The following is an 18,865-nucleotide window of genomic DNA, read 5'->3' as shown; positions in this document are numbered from 1 at the left end:
TAGATACGTTGGAGACATATCAATGGGCCAATCTCTCCCTAAAACAGCTGTCTGGTTGCATTGTGCGCCTGAGAAAGTTGAGACTCTATGTCAACTTGAGTGTAATAACTCTATTTAAATAGTAATTTTGTTCCTTTCGCAAAAAAAAAATCCAGAGAGCAAACTAATAAGTTGTGAACAAGACCTTCAGAGTCAACAACCAACTACAAGCATGATGTTCTCATTAGTGGAGAACGTGAAACGAAATCATGATGGAGATTGGGGCTGCATCTACGTAATTACTAATAGAACATACCAGTTGTGGATTTATGATGCACTTGTGCCGGTGATATGATGTACATTGTGAATTGTTAGACTATAATTGTTGAACTAAGTGCTTGTACGAATGACAAATGAACCTCAACGCCGAGACTTGGTGATACTATTTTACGGATTGGTTGGCCGTTTTATGTCATATATGACTCTGTATTTTTGCTTTTGTAGCAAAGGTCATGCAGAGTCTTTTGCGCACTGAGCCTCAAGATGGCTTGCGAGCTTCATCGGTTCTTCTTGTCGAGCTTAACAAGCTTGGTTGGATGCTTGGGTTCGCTTGTTGAACCCTCGAGCTAATTCCAACCCAGCTTGTTTGGTTCGAATTCTTATGCTTGCCATACAAATATTAAACTACCGAGGAAAGAAATTCTTCTTTATTGCATTTAGTGCAAAATTTGTGTAATGGTCCATGTATTATTGCATCAGTGTTTTTTTATTTATTTATCCCCATGCTCATTTATGTAAATTATTTACGATTTAAATTATGTCTTCTAAAGGAAAGAAATTGGGCAGTATTAGGCGCCGGCGTGCCGACCCAATAGTTGGGCCGGTCGCACGGTAGCCGCCCGATGCAGCGAAGCGCAACCATCTGATCTGGCTTCCGCATCCTCTCCTTCCCCCATCTCTCGCCTTCCACTTCTTTCCCCGTCCCGTCAGCGCCCGTAGTATCCACCCCCAACGACCCCGTGTCGGCTCGCCGCCACTTGCTTGCCGCCGCTTCCTTCCACTTCTTTCCCAGGCTAGCCGCTGCCATCCTCGCCAGGCAGCCACGGTTCCAGCATAAAAACACCGATCCAACCTCGCAGCTTGCCGTAATAGCACTTCCAGAACACAGAGACACGGGTTGCAGCACCTCCTGACCAGAGTCCCAGCTCACCACCCCCATGGTTTCCCGCTCGCCGCGGTGACCGTCGTGCTCGCCATGGTCACCTCTCGCTCGCCGTGGTCACCGGTTCCAGCAAAAATAGTTCACGGTTGCAACTCCCACACACTATAGTTGTAGCTTTTTCGCAGGTTGAAGCTTCCCCCCCCCCATGCCGCTTGAAGCTTTTTCCGCTGTCACTTGAAGCTTTTGCACCACCAAGTTGAAGCTTTTTCATGGTTGAAGTTTTCTTCCACTGTTTGAAACTTTTCCCTCATGCCCGTTGAAGCTTTTTCCACCGCAGGATGAAGCTTTTCCTATGCTGGTTGAAGCATTTCCCACTTATCATCGACGACGACCGTCGCCGCCGATTTCCCACGGGTGAAATCATCAACGACTGTCGCCGCCGATTGCAGTGTTGGAGAACGTTGCAGAAAACAAAAAAAATTCCTACGTTTCACCAAGATCAATCTATGGAGTCAACTAGCAACGAGAGGAGAGTGCATCTACATACCCTTGTAGACCGCGAGCGGAAGCGTTCAAGAGAACGGGGATGATGGAGTCGTACTCGTCGTGATCCAAATCACCGATGACCAAGTGCCGAACGGACGGCACCTCCGCGTTCAACACACGTACGGAGCGGATGACGTCTCCTCCTTCTTGATCCAGCAAGGGGGAAGGAGAGGTTGATGAAGATCCAGTAGCACGACGGCGTGGTGGTGGATGCAGCAATGATCGCAGCAGGGCTTCGCCGAGCTTCTGCGAGAGGGAGGGGTGTAGTAGGGGAGAGGGAGGCGCCAAGACTTGAGGTGCGGCTGCCCTCCCTCCCCCTTCCTTTATATAGGCCCCTTGGGGGGCGCCGGCCCTAGGAGATGGGATCTCCTTGGGGGGGGGGCGGCCAAGGGGGAGGCTTGCCCCCCAAGGCAAGTGGAGGCGCCCCCCACCCTAGGGTTTCCAACCCTAGGTGCAGGGGGGCCCAAAGGGGGGCGCACCAGCCCACTAGGGGCTGGTTCCCTCCCCACTTCAGCCCATGGGGCCCTCCGGGATGGGTGGCCCCACCCGGTGGACCCCCGGGATCCATTCGGTGGTCCCGGTACAATATCGGTGACTCCGAATCCTTCCCGATGGCCGAAACTGCACTTCCTATATATAATTCTTCACCTTCGGACCATTCCGGAACTCCTCGTGATGTCCAGGATCTCATCCGGGACTCCGAACAACTTTCGGATTACTGCATACTCATATCTATACAACCCTAGCGTCACCGAACCTTAAGTGTGTAGACCCTACGGGTTCGGGAGACAAGCAGACATGACCGAGACGGCTCTCTGGTCAATAACCAATAGCGGGATCTAGATACCCATGTTGGCTCCCACATGCTCCTCGATGATCTCATCGGATGAACCACGATGTCGAGGACTTAATCAATCCCGTATTCAATTCCCTTTATCAATCGGTACGTTACTTGCCCGAGACTCGATGGTCGGTATCCCAATACCTTGTTCAGTCTCGTTACCGGCAAGTCACTTTACTCGTACCGTAATGCATGATCCCGTGATCAACCACTTGATCACATTGAGCTCATTATGATGATGCATTATCGAGTGGGCCCAGAGATACCTCTCCGTCATACAGAGTGACAAATCCCAGTCTCGATTCGTGCCAACCCAACAGACACTTTCGGAGATACCTGTAATGTACCTTTATAGTCACCCAGTTACGTTGTGACATTTGGCACACCCAAGGCACTCCTACGGTATCCGGGAGTTGCACAATCTCATGGTCTAAGGAAATGATACTTGACATTCAGAAAAGCTACAGCAAACGAACTACACGATCTTTGAGCTAAGCTTAGGATTGGGTCTTGTCCATCACATCATTCTCCTAATGATGTGATCCCGTTATCAATGACATCTAATGTCCATAGTCAGGAAACCATGACTATCCTTTGATCAACGAGCTAGTCAACTAGAGGCTCACTAGGGACGTGTTGTGGTCTATGTATTCACACATGTATTACGATTTTTCCGGATAATAAAATTATAGCATGAATAATAAACAATTATCATGAACAAGGAAATATAATAATCATTTTATTATTGCCTCTAGGGCATATTTCCAACAGTCTCCCACTTGCACTAGAGTCAATCATCTAGTTACATTGTGATGAATCGAACACCCATGGAATTCTGGTGTTGATCATGTTTTGCTCTAGGGAGAGGTTTAGTCAACGGATCTGCTACATTCAGGTCCGTATGTACTTTACAAATTTCTATGTCTCCATTTTGAACACTTTCACGAATGGAGTTGAAGCGACGCTTGATATGCCTGGTCTTCTTGTGAAACCTGGGCTCCTTGGCAAGGGCAATAGCTCCAGTGTTGTCACAGAAGAGAGTCATCGGGCCCAACGCATTGGGTATGACTCCTAGGTCGGTAATGAACTCCTTCACCCAGACTGCTTCTTGTGCTGCCTCCGAGGCTGCCATGTACTCCGCTTCACATGTAGATCCCGCCACAATGCTTTGCTTGCAACTGCACCAGCTTACTGCCCCACCACTCAAAATATACACGTATCCGGTTTGTGACTTAGAGTCATCCAGATCTGTGTCGAAGCTAGCGTCGACGTAACCCTTTACGACGAGCTCTTCGCCACCTCCATAAACGAGAAACATATCCTTGGTCCTTTTCAGGTACTTTAGGATGTTTTTGACCGTTGTCCAGTGTTCCTTGCCGGGATTACTTTGGTACCTACCTACCAAACTTACGGCAAGGTTTACATCAGGTCTGGTACACCGCATGGCATACATAATAGACCCTATGGCTGAGGCATAGGGGATGACACTCATCTCTTCTATATCTTCTGCCGTGGTCGGGCATTGAGCCGTGCTCAATCGCACACCTTGCAATACAGGCAAGAACCCCTTCTTGGACTGATCCATATTGAACTTCTTCAATATCTTGTCAAGGTACGTACTTTGTGAAAGACCGATGAGGCGTCTCGATCTACCTCTATAGATCTTGATGCCTAATATATAAGCAGCTTCTCCAAGGTCCTTCATTGAAAAACACTTGTTCAAATAGGCCTTTATGCTTTCAAAGAATTTTATATCATTTCCCATCAACAGTATGTCATCCACATACAATATGAGAAATGCTACAGAGCTCCCACTCACTTTCTTGTAAATGCAGGCTTCTCCATAAGTCTGCATAAACCCAACCGCTTTGATCATCTCATCAAAGCGAATGTTCCAACTCCGAGATGCTTGCACCAGCCCATAGATTGAGCGTTGGAGCTTGCACACCTTGTTAGCATTCTTAGGATCGACAAAACCTTCCGGTTGCATCATATACAATTCTTCCTTAAGAAAGCCGTTAAGGAATGCCGTTTTGACATCCATTTTCCATATCTCATAATCATAGAATGCGACAATTGCTAACATGATTCGGACGGACTTCAGCTTCACTACGGGTGAGAAAGTCTCATCGTAGTCAACCCCTTGAACTTGTCGATAACCCTTAGCGACAAGCCGAGCTTTATAGATGGTCACATTACCATCCGCGTCTGTCTTCTTCTTAAAGATCCATTTATTTATATGGCTCGCCGATCAACGGGCAAGTCAGTCAAAGTCCATACTTCGTTTTCATACATGGATTCTATCTCGGATTTCATGGCTTCCAGCCATTTGTTGGAATCCAGGCCCGCCATCGCTTCTTCATAGTTCGAAGGTTCACCGTTGTCTAACAACATGATTTCCAAGACAGGGTTGTCGTACCATTTTGGTGCGGAACGTGTCCTTGTGGACCTACGAAGTTCAGTAGCAACTTGATCTGAAGTTTCATGATCATCATCAACAACTTCCTCTCTAGTCGGTGCAGGCACCTCAGGAACATTTTCTTGAGTTGTGCCACTTACCGGTTCAAGAGGTAATACTTCATCAAGTTCTACCTTCCTCCCACTTATTTCTTTCGAGAGAAACTCTTTCTCTAGAAAGGACCCATTCTTGGGAACAAAGATCTTGCCTTCGGATTTGAGGTAGAAGGTATACCCAACAGTTTCTTTAGGGTATCCTATGAAGACGCATTTTTTCGACTTGGGTTTGAGCTTTTCAGGTTGAAGTTTCTTGACATAAGCATCGCATCCCCAAACTTTTAGAAACGACAACTTAGGTTTCTTCCCAAACCATAATTCATACGGTGTCGTCTCAACGGATTTTGACGAAGCCCTATTTAAAGTGAATGCGGCAGTCTCTAAAGCATAGCCCCAAAATGATAGCGGTAAATTGGTAAGAGACATCATAGATCGCACCATATCTAATAGAGTGCGATTACGACGTTCGGACACACCATTATGCTGAGGTGTTCCAGGCGGCGTTAGTTGTGAAACTATTCCATATTTTCTTAAGTGTGTGCCAAATTCGTGACTCAAGTATTCTCCCCCACGATCTGATCGCAAGAACTTGATTTTCCTGTCACGTTGATTCTCAACCTCACTATGAAATTCCTTGAACTTTTCAAAGGTCTCAGGCTTGTGTTTCATTAAGTATACATACCCATATCTACTCAAGTCAACAGTAAGGGTGAGAACATAACGATAGCCCCCGCGAGCCTCAACACTCATTGGACCGCACACATCAGTATGTATGATTTCCAATAAGTTGGTTGCTCGCTCCATTGTTCCTGAGAACGGAGTCTTGGTCATTTTACCCATGAGGCATGGTTCGCACGTGTCAAATGATTCGTAATCAAGAGACTCTAAAAGTCCATCAGCATGGAGCTTCTGCATGCGTTTGACACCTATGTGACCAAGGCGGCAGTGCCACTAGTATGTGGGACTATCATTATCAATCTTACATCTTTTGGTATTCACACTATGAATATGTGTAGCATTACGCTCGAGATTCATTAAGAATAAACCATTCACCATCGGAGCATGACCATAAAACATATCTCTCATATAAATAGAACAACCATTATTCTCGGATTTAAATGAGTAGCCATCTCGAATTAAACGAGATCCTGATACAATGTTCATGCTCAAACTTGGCACTAAATAACAATTATTGAGGTTCAAAACTAATCCCATAGGTAAATGTAGAGGTAGCGTGCCGACGGCGATCACATCGACCTTGGAACCATTCCCGACGCGCATCGTCACCTCGTCCTTCGCCAGTCTCCGCTTATTCCGCAACTCCTGCTTTGAGTTACAAATGTGAGCAACTGCACCGGTATCAAATACCCAGGAGCTACTACGAGTACTGGTAAGGTACACATCAATTACATGTATATCATATATACCTTTCGTTTTGCCGGCCTTCTTGTCCGCTAAGTATTTGGGGCAGTTCCGCTTCCAGTGACCACTTCCCTTGCAATAAAAACACTCAGTCTCGGGCTTGCGTCCATTCTTTGGCTTCTTCCCGGCAGCTTGCTTACCGGGCACGGCAACTCCCTTGTCGTCCTTCTTGAAGTTCTTCTTACCCTTGCCTTTCTTGAACTTAGTGGTTCTATTCACCATCAACACTTGATGTTCCTTTTTGACTTCTACCTCTGCTGATTTCAGCATTGCAAATACTTCAGGAATGGTCTTTTCCATCCCCTGCATATTGAAGTTCATCACAAAGCTCTTGTAGCTCGATGGAAGCAACTGAAGGATTCTGTCAATAACCGCGTCATCCGGGAGATTAACTCCCAGCTGAGTCAAGCGGTTATGTAACCCAGACATTTTGAGTATGTGCTCACTGACAGAACTATTTTCCTCCATCTTACAGCTGAAGAACTTGTCGAAGACTTCATATCTCTCGACCCGGGCATGAGCTTGGAAAACCATTTTCAGCTCTTCGAACATCTCATATGCTCCGTGTCGCTCAAAACGCTTTTGGAGCCCCGGTTCTAAGCTGTAAAGCATGCCGCACTGAACGAGGGAGTAATCATCAGCATGTGTCTGCCAAGCGTTCATAACGTCTTGGTTCTGTGGGACGGGTGCGTCACCTAGCGGTGCTTCTAGAACATAATCTTTCTTGGCAGCTATGAGGATGATCCTCAGGTTCCGGGCCCAGTCCATATAGTTGCTGCCATCGTCTTCAGCTTGGTTTTCTCTAGGAACGCGTTGAAGTTGAGGACAACGTTGGCCATTTGATCTACAAGACATACTGTAAAGATTTTAGACTAAGTTCATGGTAATTAAGTTCATCTAATCAAATTATTCAATGAACTCCCACTCAGATAGACATCCCTCCAGTCATCTAAGTATAACATGATCCGAGTTAACTAGGCCGTGTCCGATCATCACGTGAGACGGACTAGTCAACATCGGTGAACATCTTCATGTTGATCGTATCTTCTATACGACTCATGCTCGACCTTTCGGTCTTCTGTGTTCCGAGGCCATGTCTGTACATGCTAGGCTCGTCAAGTCAACCTAAGTGTACTGCATGTGTAAATCTGTCTTACACCCGTTGTATTCGAATGTTAGAATCTATCACACCCGATCATCACGTGGTGCTTCGAAACAACGAACCTTCACAACGGTGCACAGTTAGGGGGAACACTTTCTTGAAATTTTACGAGGGATCATCTTATTTAAGCTACCGTCGTTCTAAGCAAATAAGATGTAAAACATGATAAACATCACATGCAATCAAATAGTGACATGATATGGCCAATATCATTTGCTCCTTTGATCTCCATCTTCGGGGCTCGATGATCATCGTTGTCACCGGCATGACACCATGATCTCCATCATCGTGTCTTCTTGAAGTTGTCTCATCATCTATTACTTCTACTACTATGGCTAACGCTTTAGCAATAAAGTAAAGTAATTACATGACGTTTATGTGGACACGCAGGTCTTAAATAAATAAAGACAACTCCTATGGCTCCTGCCGGTTGTCATACTCATCGACATGCAAATCGTGATTCCTATTACAAGAACATGATCAATCTCATACATCACATATATCATTCATCATTCATCACAACCTTTGGCCATATGACATCACAAAACACTTGCTGCAAAAACAAGTTAGACGTCCTCTAATTGTTGTTGCAAGTTTTTACGTGGCTGCTATAGGTTTTTAGCAAGAACGTTTCTTACCTACGCCAAAACCACAACGTGAATTGCCAATTTCTATTTACCCTTCATAAGGACCCTGTTCATCGAATCCGATCCTACTAAAGTGGGAGAGACAGACACCCGCCAGCCACCTTATGCAACTAGTGCATGTCAGTCGGTGGAACCGGTCTCACGTAAGCGTACGTGTAAGGTTGGTCCGGGCCGCTTCATCCCACGATGCCGCCGAATCAAGATAAGACTAGTAACGGCAAGCAAATTGACAATATCGACGCCCACAACTACTTTGTGTTCTACTCGTGCATCGTAACTACGCATAGACCTAGCTCATGATGCCACTGTTGGAGAACGTTGCAGAAAACAAAAAAAATTCCTACGTTTCACCAAGATCAATCTATGGAGTCAACTAGCAACGAGAGGAGAGTGCATCTACATACCCTTGTAGATCGCGAGCGGAAGCGTTCAAGAGAACAGGGATGATGGAGTCGTACTCGCCGTGATCCAGATCACCAATGACCAAATGTCGAATGGACGGCACCTCCGCGTTCAACACACGTACGGAGCGGATGACGTCTCCTCCTTCTTGATCCAGCAAGGGGGAAGGAGAGGTTGATGAAGATCCAGCAGCACGACGGCGTGGTGGTGGATGCAGCAATGATCGCAGCAGGGCTTCTCCGAGCTTCTGCGAGAGGGGGAGGTGTAGCAGGGGAGAGGGAGGCGCCAAGACTTGAGGTGCGGCTGCCCTCCCTCCCCCTTCCTTTATATAGGCCCCTTGGGGGGCGCCGACCCTAGGAGATGGGATCTCCTTGGGGGGCGGCGGCCAAGGGGGAGGCTTGCCCCCCAAGGCAAGTGGAGGCGCCCCCCACCCTAGGGTTTCCAACCCTAGGCGTAGTGGGGGCCCAAAGGGGGGCGCACCAGCCCACTAGGGGCTGGTTCCCTCCCCACTTCAGCCCACGGGGCCCTCCGGGATGGGTGGCCCCACCCGGCGGACCCCCGGGACCCATCCAGTGGTCCCGGTACAATACCGGTGACTCCGAATCCTTCCCGATGGCCGAAACTGCACTTCCTATATATAACTCTTCACCTCCGGACCATTCCGAAACTCCTCGTGATGTCCAGGATCTCATCCGGGACTCCGAACAACTTTCGGATTACTGCATACTCATATCTATACAACCCTAGCGTCACCGAACCTTAAGTGTGTAGACCCTACGGGTTCGGGAGACAAGCAGACATGACCGAGACGACTCTCCGGTCAATAACCAACAGTGGGATCTGGATACCCATGTTGGCTCCCACATGCTCCTCGATGATCTCATCGGATGAACCACGATGTCGAGGACTTAATCAATCCTGTATTTAATTCCCTTTGTCAATCGGTACGTTACTTGCCCGAGACTCGATCGTCGGTATCCCAATACCTTGTTCAGTCTCGTTACTGGCAAGTCACTTTACTCGTACCGTAATGCATGATCCCGTGATCAACCACTTGATCACATTGAGCTCATTATGATGATGCTTTACCGAGTGGGCCCAGAGATACCTCTCCATCATACGGAGTGACAAATCCCAGTCTCGATTCGTGCCAACCCAACAGACACTTTCAGAGATACCTGTAATGTACCTTTATAGTCACCCAGTTACGTTGTGACGTTTGGCACACCCAAGGCACTCCTATGGTATCCGGGAGTTGCACAATCTCATGGTCTAAGGAAATGATACTTGACATTCAGAAAAGCTACAGCAAACGAACTACACGATCTTTGAGCTAAGCTTAGGATTGGGTCTTGTCCATCACATCATTCTCCTAATGATGTGATCCCGTTACCAATGACATCTAATGTCCATAGTCAGGAAACCATGACTATCCTTTGATCAACGAGCTAGTCAACTAGAGGCTCACTAGGGACGTGTTGTGGTCTATGTATTCACACATGTATTATGATTTTCGGATAATACAATTATAGCATGAATAATAGACAATTATCATGAACAAGGAAATATAATAATCATTTTATTATTGCCTCTAGGGCATATTTCCAACATGCAGCACCAGTTCTCTTGTTTAGCTGCAACCGGCAAATAAAAAGCTGGAACAAGCATGTAGTTTTGGTGCATCGGCTGGAGTGTTTTCTGCAGCGACGCTGGCAGCCGCCTCATTTGTTGCATCCGACAAGACAAAAAGCTTCTACCGGCGAGCTTTTTTGCTACCACAACGACTGACGGAAGTAGTGACCAGGAGATGGATTTTGCAGCAAACGATCTGTTTTTCAGCACAAAACCAAAAGCCAATGGTAGCAAATGTGGGTGTCAGTTCCAGCAAAAACCAAAAGCGATGGTAGCATTTCGGTTGCAGCAAAAAAATGCATCGCCGCCGTCGGCCAACACCGCAGTGCATGCATGTAGCAAAAAAAGTCACTGGTGGTAGCAAAAACAGGCTATGGTTGTAGCAAAAATGTCGATGTTCCAGCAAGACAAACTCTGGTGGTAGCATTTTTGGGGGTGGTTCCAGCAAAACTCCCCGCCGGTTCCAGCAAACTTGGTCGCCGGTTGCAACTTCCTGTGAGCCCCTGTCGCAGCTCCAGGTTGTGGCTTGCTCCATCGCAGGACGCGGCCGCTGCTCTCCGGTGGCGCGCCGGCGTCTTCTGGTTGAAGCTTTTGTCGTCGTTGGTTGTAGCTTTTGGGTCGCCGATTGCAGCATCGATGGAGGAGCAAAAACTTTTGGGTTTTGTTTGGGAGAGGAGATGCTTGCAACGGCAGATAGGTGGCGCTCGTGAAAGCAGCAGGGGGTCGCGCCGCTGACGCCGGTGAGCTCGTACTGCGGGAGATGGGATGAGATCAAACAGAAGCGGAAGGAAGAAGAAGGAGAGAAAAAGAAAAAAAAATAGAGAAAGAAAACATTTGGATCCACCAAGCGTGCGTTGCCAGCCTGTCTCGCACGTGAAAAAAGGAAGCCAGCGGGAGCGAACCGGCGGAGCGCTTCGGCCGGCGCTCCGGCCTGATACGTTTACCAAAACAATTATGGCAATGTGGTAAGATTAATTACAGACCATAGTTACCAAGAAAGTGTACTATGTGGCAATCTTATCGGTTCCTCAACTCAGAACACTCTGTCAATGTGGTAGGATTAATGATATTCTAAAAATAAGGATGACCTTTTTGAGAATGGAGCATTTAGACATGAGAGAGTTTGTGTTGAGTGTTTCTCCTTGCTGTGTGCATGTGCCCTGAAAGCGCCTCGTGCCATGTAAAGTGTGTCGCCACTCTCATAGGTATTGGACATGCACTCCACGGATCTAAGGAGGCCATCTAGCTTGACCTAGGGAAAGGTGGCATCCGAAAATTTAAAAATTCATCTTAACTATTAGAATATGTAACGAATTGATCACAAATATATTTCTTCTATATTTGAGTAGTATCTTTGGCAATCAAAACGACATGCATGCTTTTGACCACTGTAACAGAGGTCTTCATGGACATGTCACCTTTAATCCATTTTGTTATTGATGGTTATAACATATGTATATTTGTGTATGGCCAAAATGGGTCGGGGAAACCCTTCACAATGGTTCATAATTTTCCCGTCTTTGTGGTAATTTTATTCTGATTGCAAAATCAAAACATTATTTTGTGATGTTGCAGAGTTGTCCTGAAATACTAAAGAAGAGCTTGGCGTCAGTTATAGGACTTTAAATTTAAATGTTCGATATTCAAGCACAGAGGATGGACACATTTCGTTATGAAATTTCAGATCTTCTTCATAGTGGTCCAAACAAGAAATATCCTTCATTGTTGAATTAGGTACTGATGAATCAAACTTGCAATAGTCATCATTATCCTATTACACAAATGAATCTCCTTTTTTGTGATATACATAACAGCAATCAACATTAGGAACTCGAAATAGCTCTCAAAAAGGCATTGCAGTTCCAGATGCAAACATAGTTTTGGTCGCATCGACCTTCGGTATGGTTGATTTGATGGACCTTGGTCAAAATAACTGTGCAGTTTGCTCAATGGCTATAAATTACAGTAGTCGCTCCTATAGGTAATGCTTGATTTTCCAATGCCGACTTTCACTGCTTGATTTTTCCAATGCCGACTTTCACGCCAAAAAAGAAATAAATCTGAATCTGGTGTTTTTAGGGGATGGTTGAGGAATGCACTTTATCATGTTCAAGGGTGAAAATTAACATAGGGCACAGTCCTAAGGGGTTGCATGCATCTTGTGGATTGACAGACTGAAGGAGGCACAACACATAAACAAGTGATTTGTTGAAACTAGCGGATGCCATCGTGTCCCTCGCTTGGAAAAATGTACATGTTCCTTACTGGAATTTAAAGCTTACTCGGTTACTCCAGGACTCTCTTGGTATCTCTAAATCTCAACATCCTAATTAATTTGCACCTTCTTGGAGCCGAGTCTATCACTGATTTGGGATGTCCACTTGTTTTGTAAAAAATTATATGAACACATGTGGGCCTCCCAGTTATATTATGCGAGTTATGTGGATGTGGATGGGAGTTGGGTTTGCTCTCTTCTGAGTAGAATAATATTCCTACTTTAAAAAATACGACAATTCACTTATGATTGTCTGAGCAGAATAATTTTTCTACTTTAGAAAATATGGCAATTACTCTTCATTAGAGATGGTTTTGCAACAAATTATATGTGCGAGCGGTTCATATATTTTTAAAATCAACACATACAATTTTTTGGTTAGTATAGAAGGGTAAATGCATTGCTTGGTTGCTTCAAGAGTTAATAACTAACACGGCGCCTACCAGTTGCATGCCCAACAAGGGACATCATATTTTTATTCCATGGTAATATAATGCACCACATTCAACTGTATGTTACAACAAGGCAATGATTTAGGAGATATGCCTCCTCCCCCTTGATGGAGGTGGCGGATCGGCACAAACACGTGGGGAGGGGGTCATGCTGGAGAGCAGGACGGTTGACGGGGGTGTCCTCCTTGACGTTTTGTGCAGAAGAATGGTGTGAAGGAGAGAGGATGCCATGGCAAAGGTGAGGTGGGCGTATCCGGTTTTGAAGCAATAAATGTCCTGCTACGACGGGAAAGCATGTGAATACAGGAGGATCCCGCAGTAGAAGGGAAGGTTCTTTTTGCATTGGGCCCGCACGTTGGAGATAACTTGATGGGTAGTTTGGACAACCACAATCCCATCCTCGAATTGGTCTAAATTTGGTGGTGCCCGGACTGTCCAGACGGTTAAGTTTTGAGGAGTCCGGACAGGATGGCAATTTTACCCATGAGTACGGGTACCCGCGGGTACCGTACCCGCATGGGCCGAGTATGGGCACAAGTTTATACCCATGGGTAGTACCCATACCCTGCCCGTTAAGTTATGGGTAGGGCACGGGTATAGCCTCATACCCATGGATATACCCATACCCTATCCATTTATACTGACATGTGAACTTTATCCATGGAGCTCCAACATATGCGCAAGGGTCAGTAGTGTCAGAGGAGGTGGGCGACCCAACTACTCCCGTAATTAAGCCTCACACCATCACACGAAATACCTTCACCTTCATTAAATGCTTTTTTTTGTAAAATATGCTATCAACGAATATAAAATTATGAATAACTTGTGCACTCCTTGATCTACCCGTTGGGTACCCAATGGGTATGTGTACCCAACGGGTATGGGTACGGGTAAAGTCTCATACCCGTGGGTACGGGTATGAGTAAAAATTTATACCCATTAACTACATGGTTATGGGTATGGTATTGCTCTACCCGCCCTATACCCTGCCCATTGCCATCATTAAGCCTGGTGGGCGCCCGTCAAAACATGCTTGGATGTGTGAGGGAGAAGTGAGCTTCGCATTGCAAATGACCTTAATTATTTGTTTGATCTTGTTTGATGTTCAACACAGGATTGGACGTATGAGGAAGAAACGAGCTTCTATTTGAAGACGACCTTAATTATTTATTTGATCAATTTATATGTATTATAGCCCATGGCAACGCACGGGCGCATTCTACTATTTTTGCAAATAGTTTTCTCTTTCTCTCGAGCATGGTCGCTAAACCTGGCTCTTGAGCCCAACGATACTTCTATTGTACCTTATACTCTTATTATGCAATAAAGTGATCATGTTTACCCCTAAAAAAAGTCGTACGTAAGATCACGCTCCTTGCGATCAGACGGCTATGCACATGGCGAACAGACGGCCACGCACGCGGTTTATGCAATCTTTGGATCAGTCGGCTTAATTTGATCCATTTCCAACTAGTAACAAATAAGAAATATCAAATCAGTTCAATCGTTGCCGTTCCTGAAAGGTCTAGTGTTGATGCCATTTTTTTTGGCCCGCGGAGAAAAGGAATCAATTGATCACCTGCGTGTCTTGCCACTCGAATGCTTCATCCTAAATTCCTAATTAACATGCAATCACTAATCATCTTGTAGCATCAACTTAATTACCGGCTTCCAAGTATGCTACTCGTAATCAAAAAGAAAAGGTATACCACTGATCTCTGGCCAATCAAATCTGCAATTCCTGTAAAAAAAATCCTTACTTACCACTTTTGAAACACACTGCCCGCTATTAATACTGCCCTTAGAAGAAGATCGAGTTAGGAATTAGGAACTTAGAAACAAACAATCAATCAAATTCAATGGTGTGCACCATGTGTCGCGCCCTTTTGCTCCTTGGCCTCTTCTTGATCCTGACGCCGCTGGTGTGTGGGTACACCGACGGCGGGTTCAGCGTGGAGCTCATCCACCGGGACTCCCCCAGGTCGCCGTTCCACGACCCGTCGCTCACCCCGCACGGCCGCGTGCTTGCCGCCGTGCAGCGCTCGTACGCCGGCTCAGGCTCTCCCGACCCTGACGGCGCGGTGTCGGAGGTGATCTCAGGCACGTTCCAGTTCTTCATGTACGTCAACGTCGGCACGCCACGCACCCGGATGCTGGCCCTCGTCGACACCGGCAGCGACCTCGTGTGGCTCAGATGCACCAACGGTTCTGCTTCTCCGGCACCGCCGCCGCCAGCAGCGGCAGCAGCAGCCGGCGGGACGAGCAGCGTGTTCGACCTGTCCTCCTCGTCGACCTACGGCCTCGTGGGCTGCCAGTCCGACTCGTGCCACTCGGTCCACGGCACCAACTGCGACGCCACCTCCTTGTGTCAGTACAGCTACTCGTACGTGGGCGGCTCAAGCAGTAGCGGCCTCGTCTCCACCGAGACCTTCACCTTCGACGACGCTCCCGGTGGCCCGCAGCTGCAAGTGCCCAGAGTCAACTTCGGCTGCGCCACCACCGCCAACTTCCCCGGTTACGGCATCGTAGGCCTCTCGGACGGGAAATCTTCCCTGATCAACCAGATGAGCGCGGCCACGTCGCTCGGCCGGAGGTTCTCCTACTGCCTCGCGCCCTACTTAAGCGACGCGTCCTCGGCGCTCAACTTCGGGTCCCGCGCCACCGTGACGGAGCCGGGCGCGGTGACCACGCCGATGGAGGCTTCCTACACCGTCGAAATCGTGGCCGTCAGGGTTGGGAACTCGATCATCAAGCTGCCGAATTCGAAGCGGTCCCCCGTCATCGTCGACTCCGGGTCGATGCTGACGTCCCTCGACGGGGAGCTGCTGGACCCCATCGTGGAGGCGCTCGCCCGGAGCATCAAACTCCCGCGCAAGCAGTCGCCCAACCCGGAGCTGTTTTCGGTGTGCTACCAGGCGGACGGCATGAAGGCGCTGGAGAAGGTTTTCCCGGACGTCACCTTGGAGCTGGGCGGGGGCGCCTTGGTCAAGCTCAAGGCGGAGAACGTGTTCATGGACCTTCTGCTACGGACCGTGTGCTTGGCCATCGTGCCGGTGAAGTATGAGGGTTCGGTTCCGACGATCGGCAGCGTCATGCAGCACAACATGCATGTCGGCTACGACCTCGACAAGCGCACCATCACCTTCGCCCCTGCCGACTGCGCCACCTCTTTCCCCTCTCCTCCCGCCTCTGTTGTCTAGCTGGTTAGCTAAAGCTAATTGCCAGGTAGTAATAATCACTAGGTTTAGGGTTTTTTTAAGAGTGAAAAAAGAAACAAACTCTTCAATGAAGGAACTTTTTTTTGGGTGGAAACAATGAAGTAGCTTGTGACCGCTCCAAACCGAATCAGGATAAGAAGGTGAATGATAGATCAAGAAATCAAATCCAAAAAAAAAAGGTAGAAGAACAAGGACAAGAAGCAAACGAACTAACATTTCCATTATTCCAAATTCTGAAAGAAAACTCCATATGTCGAAAAGCGGGTGTACATAGAAACAACGGATTTGCTATTTCACATACTTTCTAACCATATGATTTAGACACCATAGATTTGTGTCCTTTTGTCTTTTTTTTTGTCTTTTGGCGTTGCCTCTGTACGCGTCGTTCGCGCATGGTTTCCCCTAGCGTTTAGGCCATTGTTTTATTTTCTTAGAGCCCTCCTGTCTCCGCTCAGTGTTGGTTGCGGACACCAGTAATTTTTTTGCTTTTTATTTCATTTTTATTCTTTTTCAAATTTGTAAACTTTTTTTAATTCATGAAATCTTTTATTTTTTATTTTCTCCATTTTCTAAAAAATTAATTAAAAAATCCATCGCTGTCAATTGACTGTCCACAATAAAAGAGGCTGTCTTTTTTCTTGTCCTAGTTTCATTTGGGATTATTTGCTACTAGCGGACATTCACTTTGGCACATGGGAGCATATGCTTCTGTCTTTTTGGAATTTTGTCTTTTTCACAAGTGAAAGGAAAGTTGTCAGTTTTTCGCAAACGAATTTGTGAGGCGTAGAATGTTGAGATGTATGCATGAAACCTTTTGTCACCATTTTGTGACATTTGAAATACATTTAAAACACATTTTTTAAGCGAGAAGCATATACACCCGGGAGCCAAAACGCCACTCACTAGTATTTATTTAAAATGGCTAGATAACATGTTGGTAGCTAGTCTGATGCACATTTATGTTTGGGTGGCTGATCAACGCAAGTTGTTTGCTGTTGCCATCACATTCTTTTCTTCTATTTCCTTCTCTCTCTCTCTCTCTCTCTCTCTCTCTCTCTCTCTCTCTCTCTCTCTCTCTCCTTCTTTTGCTTGTGTGTAACTATCTACTAACTCGAAAGAGACGGAAATCAAAACGGAGTAAGGATATTGGGTTTCCACCTTACCTATTTCATGTCGGTCTTTTGCATCCCTAAAAATGTCCTCAAAACCATTGACTCCCTTCGTAGGGCCTTCTTTTGGGCGGGAGAGGATTCTTGTTCAGGAGTTCAATGCCTTATTGCATGGAAAAATGCGTGTACACCTAAAATGTATGGTGGTTTAGGGCTAAAAAACCTGCATGTTCAAAACAATTGCCTGCTCATGAAATTCGCAGCTAAGGCTTTATCCTCTTCTCCGACACCTTGGTTGGAATGCTTAGACCTTCAACATCCAAACGCACTAGTCTCCTCCCACCAAACCTCTTTTCTCTGCCGTACCATCTCCCAACAAATCCCCACCCTCCAGAAAATCTCCTTCGTATTAACAAACAGTAGTTCACACACATACTTTTGGGACGACACTTGGTTGACCCCAAGTCCTCTAGCTACCACCTTCCCCCACCTCTTCTCACACTCCATTATTCCAAATTCTGAAAGAAAACTCCATATGTCGAAAAGCGGGTATACATAGAAAAAACGGATTTTCTATTTCACATACTTTCTAACCATACGATTTAGACACCAAAGATTCATGTTCTTTTGTCCTTTTTTTTGTCTTTTGGCGTTGCCTCTGTACGTGTCGTTCGCGCATGGGTTCCGCTAGCGTTTAGGCCATTGTTTTATTTTCTTAGAGCCCTCCTGTCTTCGCTCAGTGTTGGTTGCGGACACTAGTAATTTTTTTATTTTTATTTCGTTTTTGTTCTTTTTCAAATTTGTAAACTTTTTTAATTCATGAAATCTTTTATTCTTTTATTTTCTCTCTTCCATTTTCTAAAAAAATAAAAAAAATCCATCGCTGTCAATTGACTGTCCACAATAAAAAGAGGTTGTCTTTTTTCTTGTCCTAGTTTCATTTGGGATTATCTGCTACTAGCGAACATTCACTTTGGCACATGGGAGCATATGCTTCTGCCAACGGTAAAATATTTCAGAATGTCAAAAAATTCCAGAAAAAACATTGGTGTGTATATCAAGAGAATCTATGTGGGCACACAAAGTTTTGCGGAAAACCGGCATTTTTTGTGGCTTGTGTAAAAAAGACAAAAAAATTTGTCCCGTGAAATGCCCTTTTTAACACTGGATTTTGTCTTTTTCAAAGCGAAAGGAAAGTTGTCAGCTTTTCGCGAACGAATTTGTGAGGCGTAGAATGTTGAGATGTATGCATGAAACTTTTTGTCAGCATTTTGTGACATTTGAAATACATTTAAAACACATTTTTTAAGCCAGGAGCATATACACCCGGGAGCCAAAACGCCACTCACTAGTATTTATTTAGATGGCTAGATAACATGTTGGTAGCTAGTCTGATGCACATTTATGTTTGGGTGGCTGATCAACGCAAGTTGTTTGTTGTTGCCATCACATTCTTTTCTTGTGTTTCCTTTCTCTCTCTCTCTCTCTCTCTCTCTCTCTCTCT

At 46.1% G+C, this 18,865-nt stretch overlaps 1 protein-coding gene across 1 annotated transcript; it reads left to right on the top strand.

The window, feature by feature from the left end:
- Positions 1 to 14,905: 14,905 nt before the first annotated feature.
- Positions 14,906 to 16,271, top strand: LOC119357560 (aspartic proteinase CDR1-like). Its single transcript, XM_037624471.1, has one exon. It carries the CDS (start codon positions 14,906 to 14,908, stop codon positions 16,232 to 16,234), a length of 1,329 nt encoding a protein of 442 aa, XP_037480368.1. The 3' UTR covers positions 16,235 to 16,271.
- Positions 16,272 to 18,865: the final 2,594 nt, after the last annotated feature.

Source organism: Triticum dicoccoides, chromosome 2A (genome assembly GCF_002162155.2).
Source record: "Triticum dicoccoides isolate Atlit2015 ecotype Zavitan chromosome 2A, WEW_v2.0, whole genome shotgun sequence".
NCBI classification, from domain to species: domain Eukaryota; kingdom Viridiplantae; phylum Streptophyta; class Magnoliopsida; order Poales; family Poaceae; genus Triticum; species Triticum dicoccoides.
This window is presented reverse-complemented; position numbering and strand designations above follow the sequence as displayed.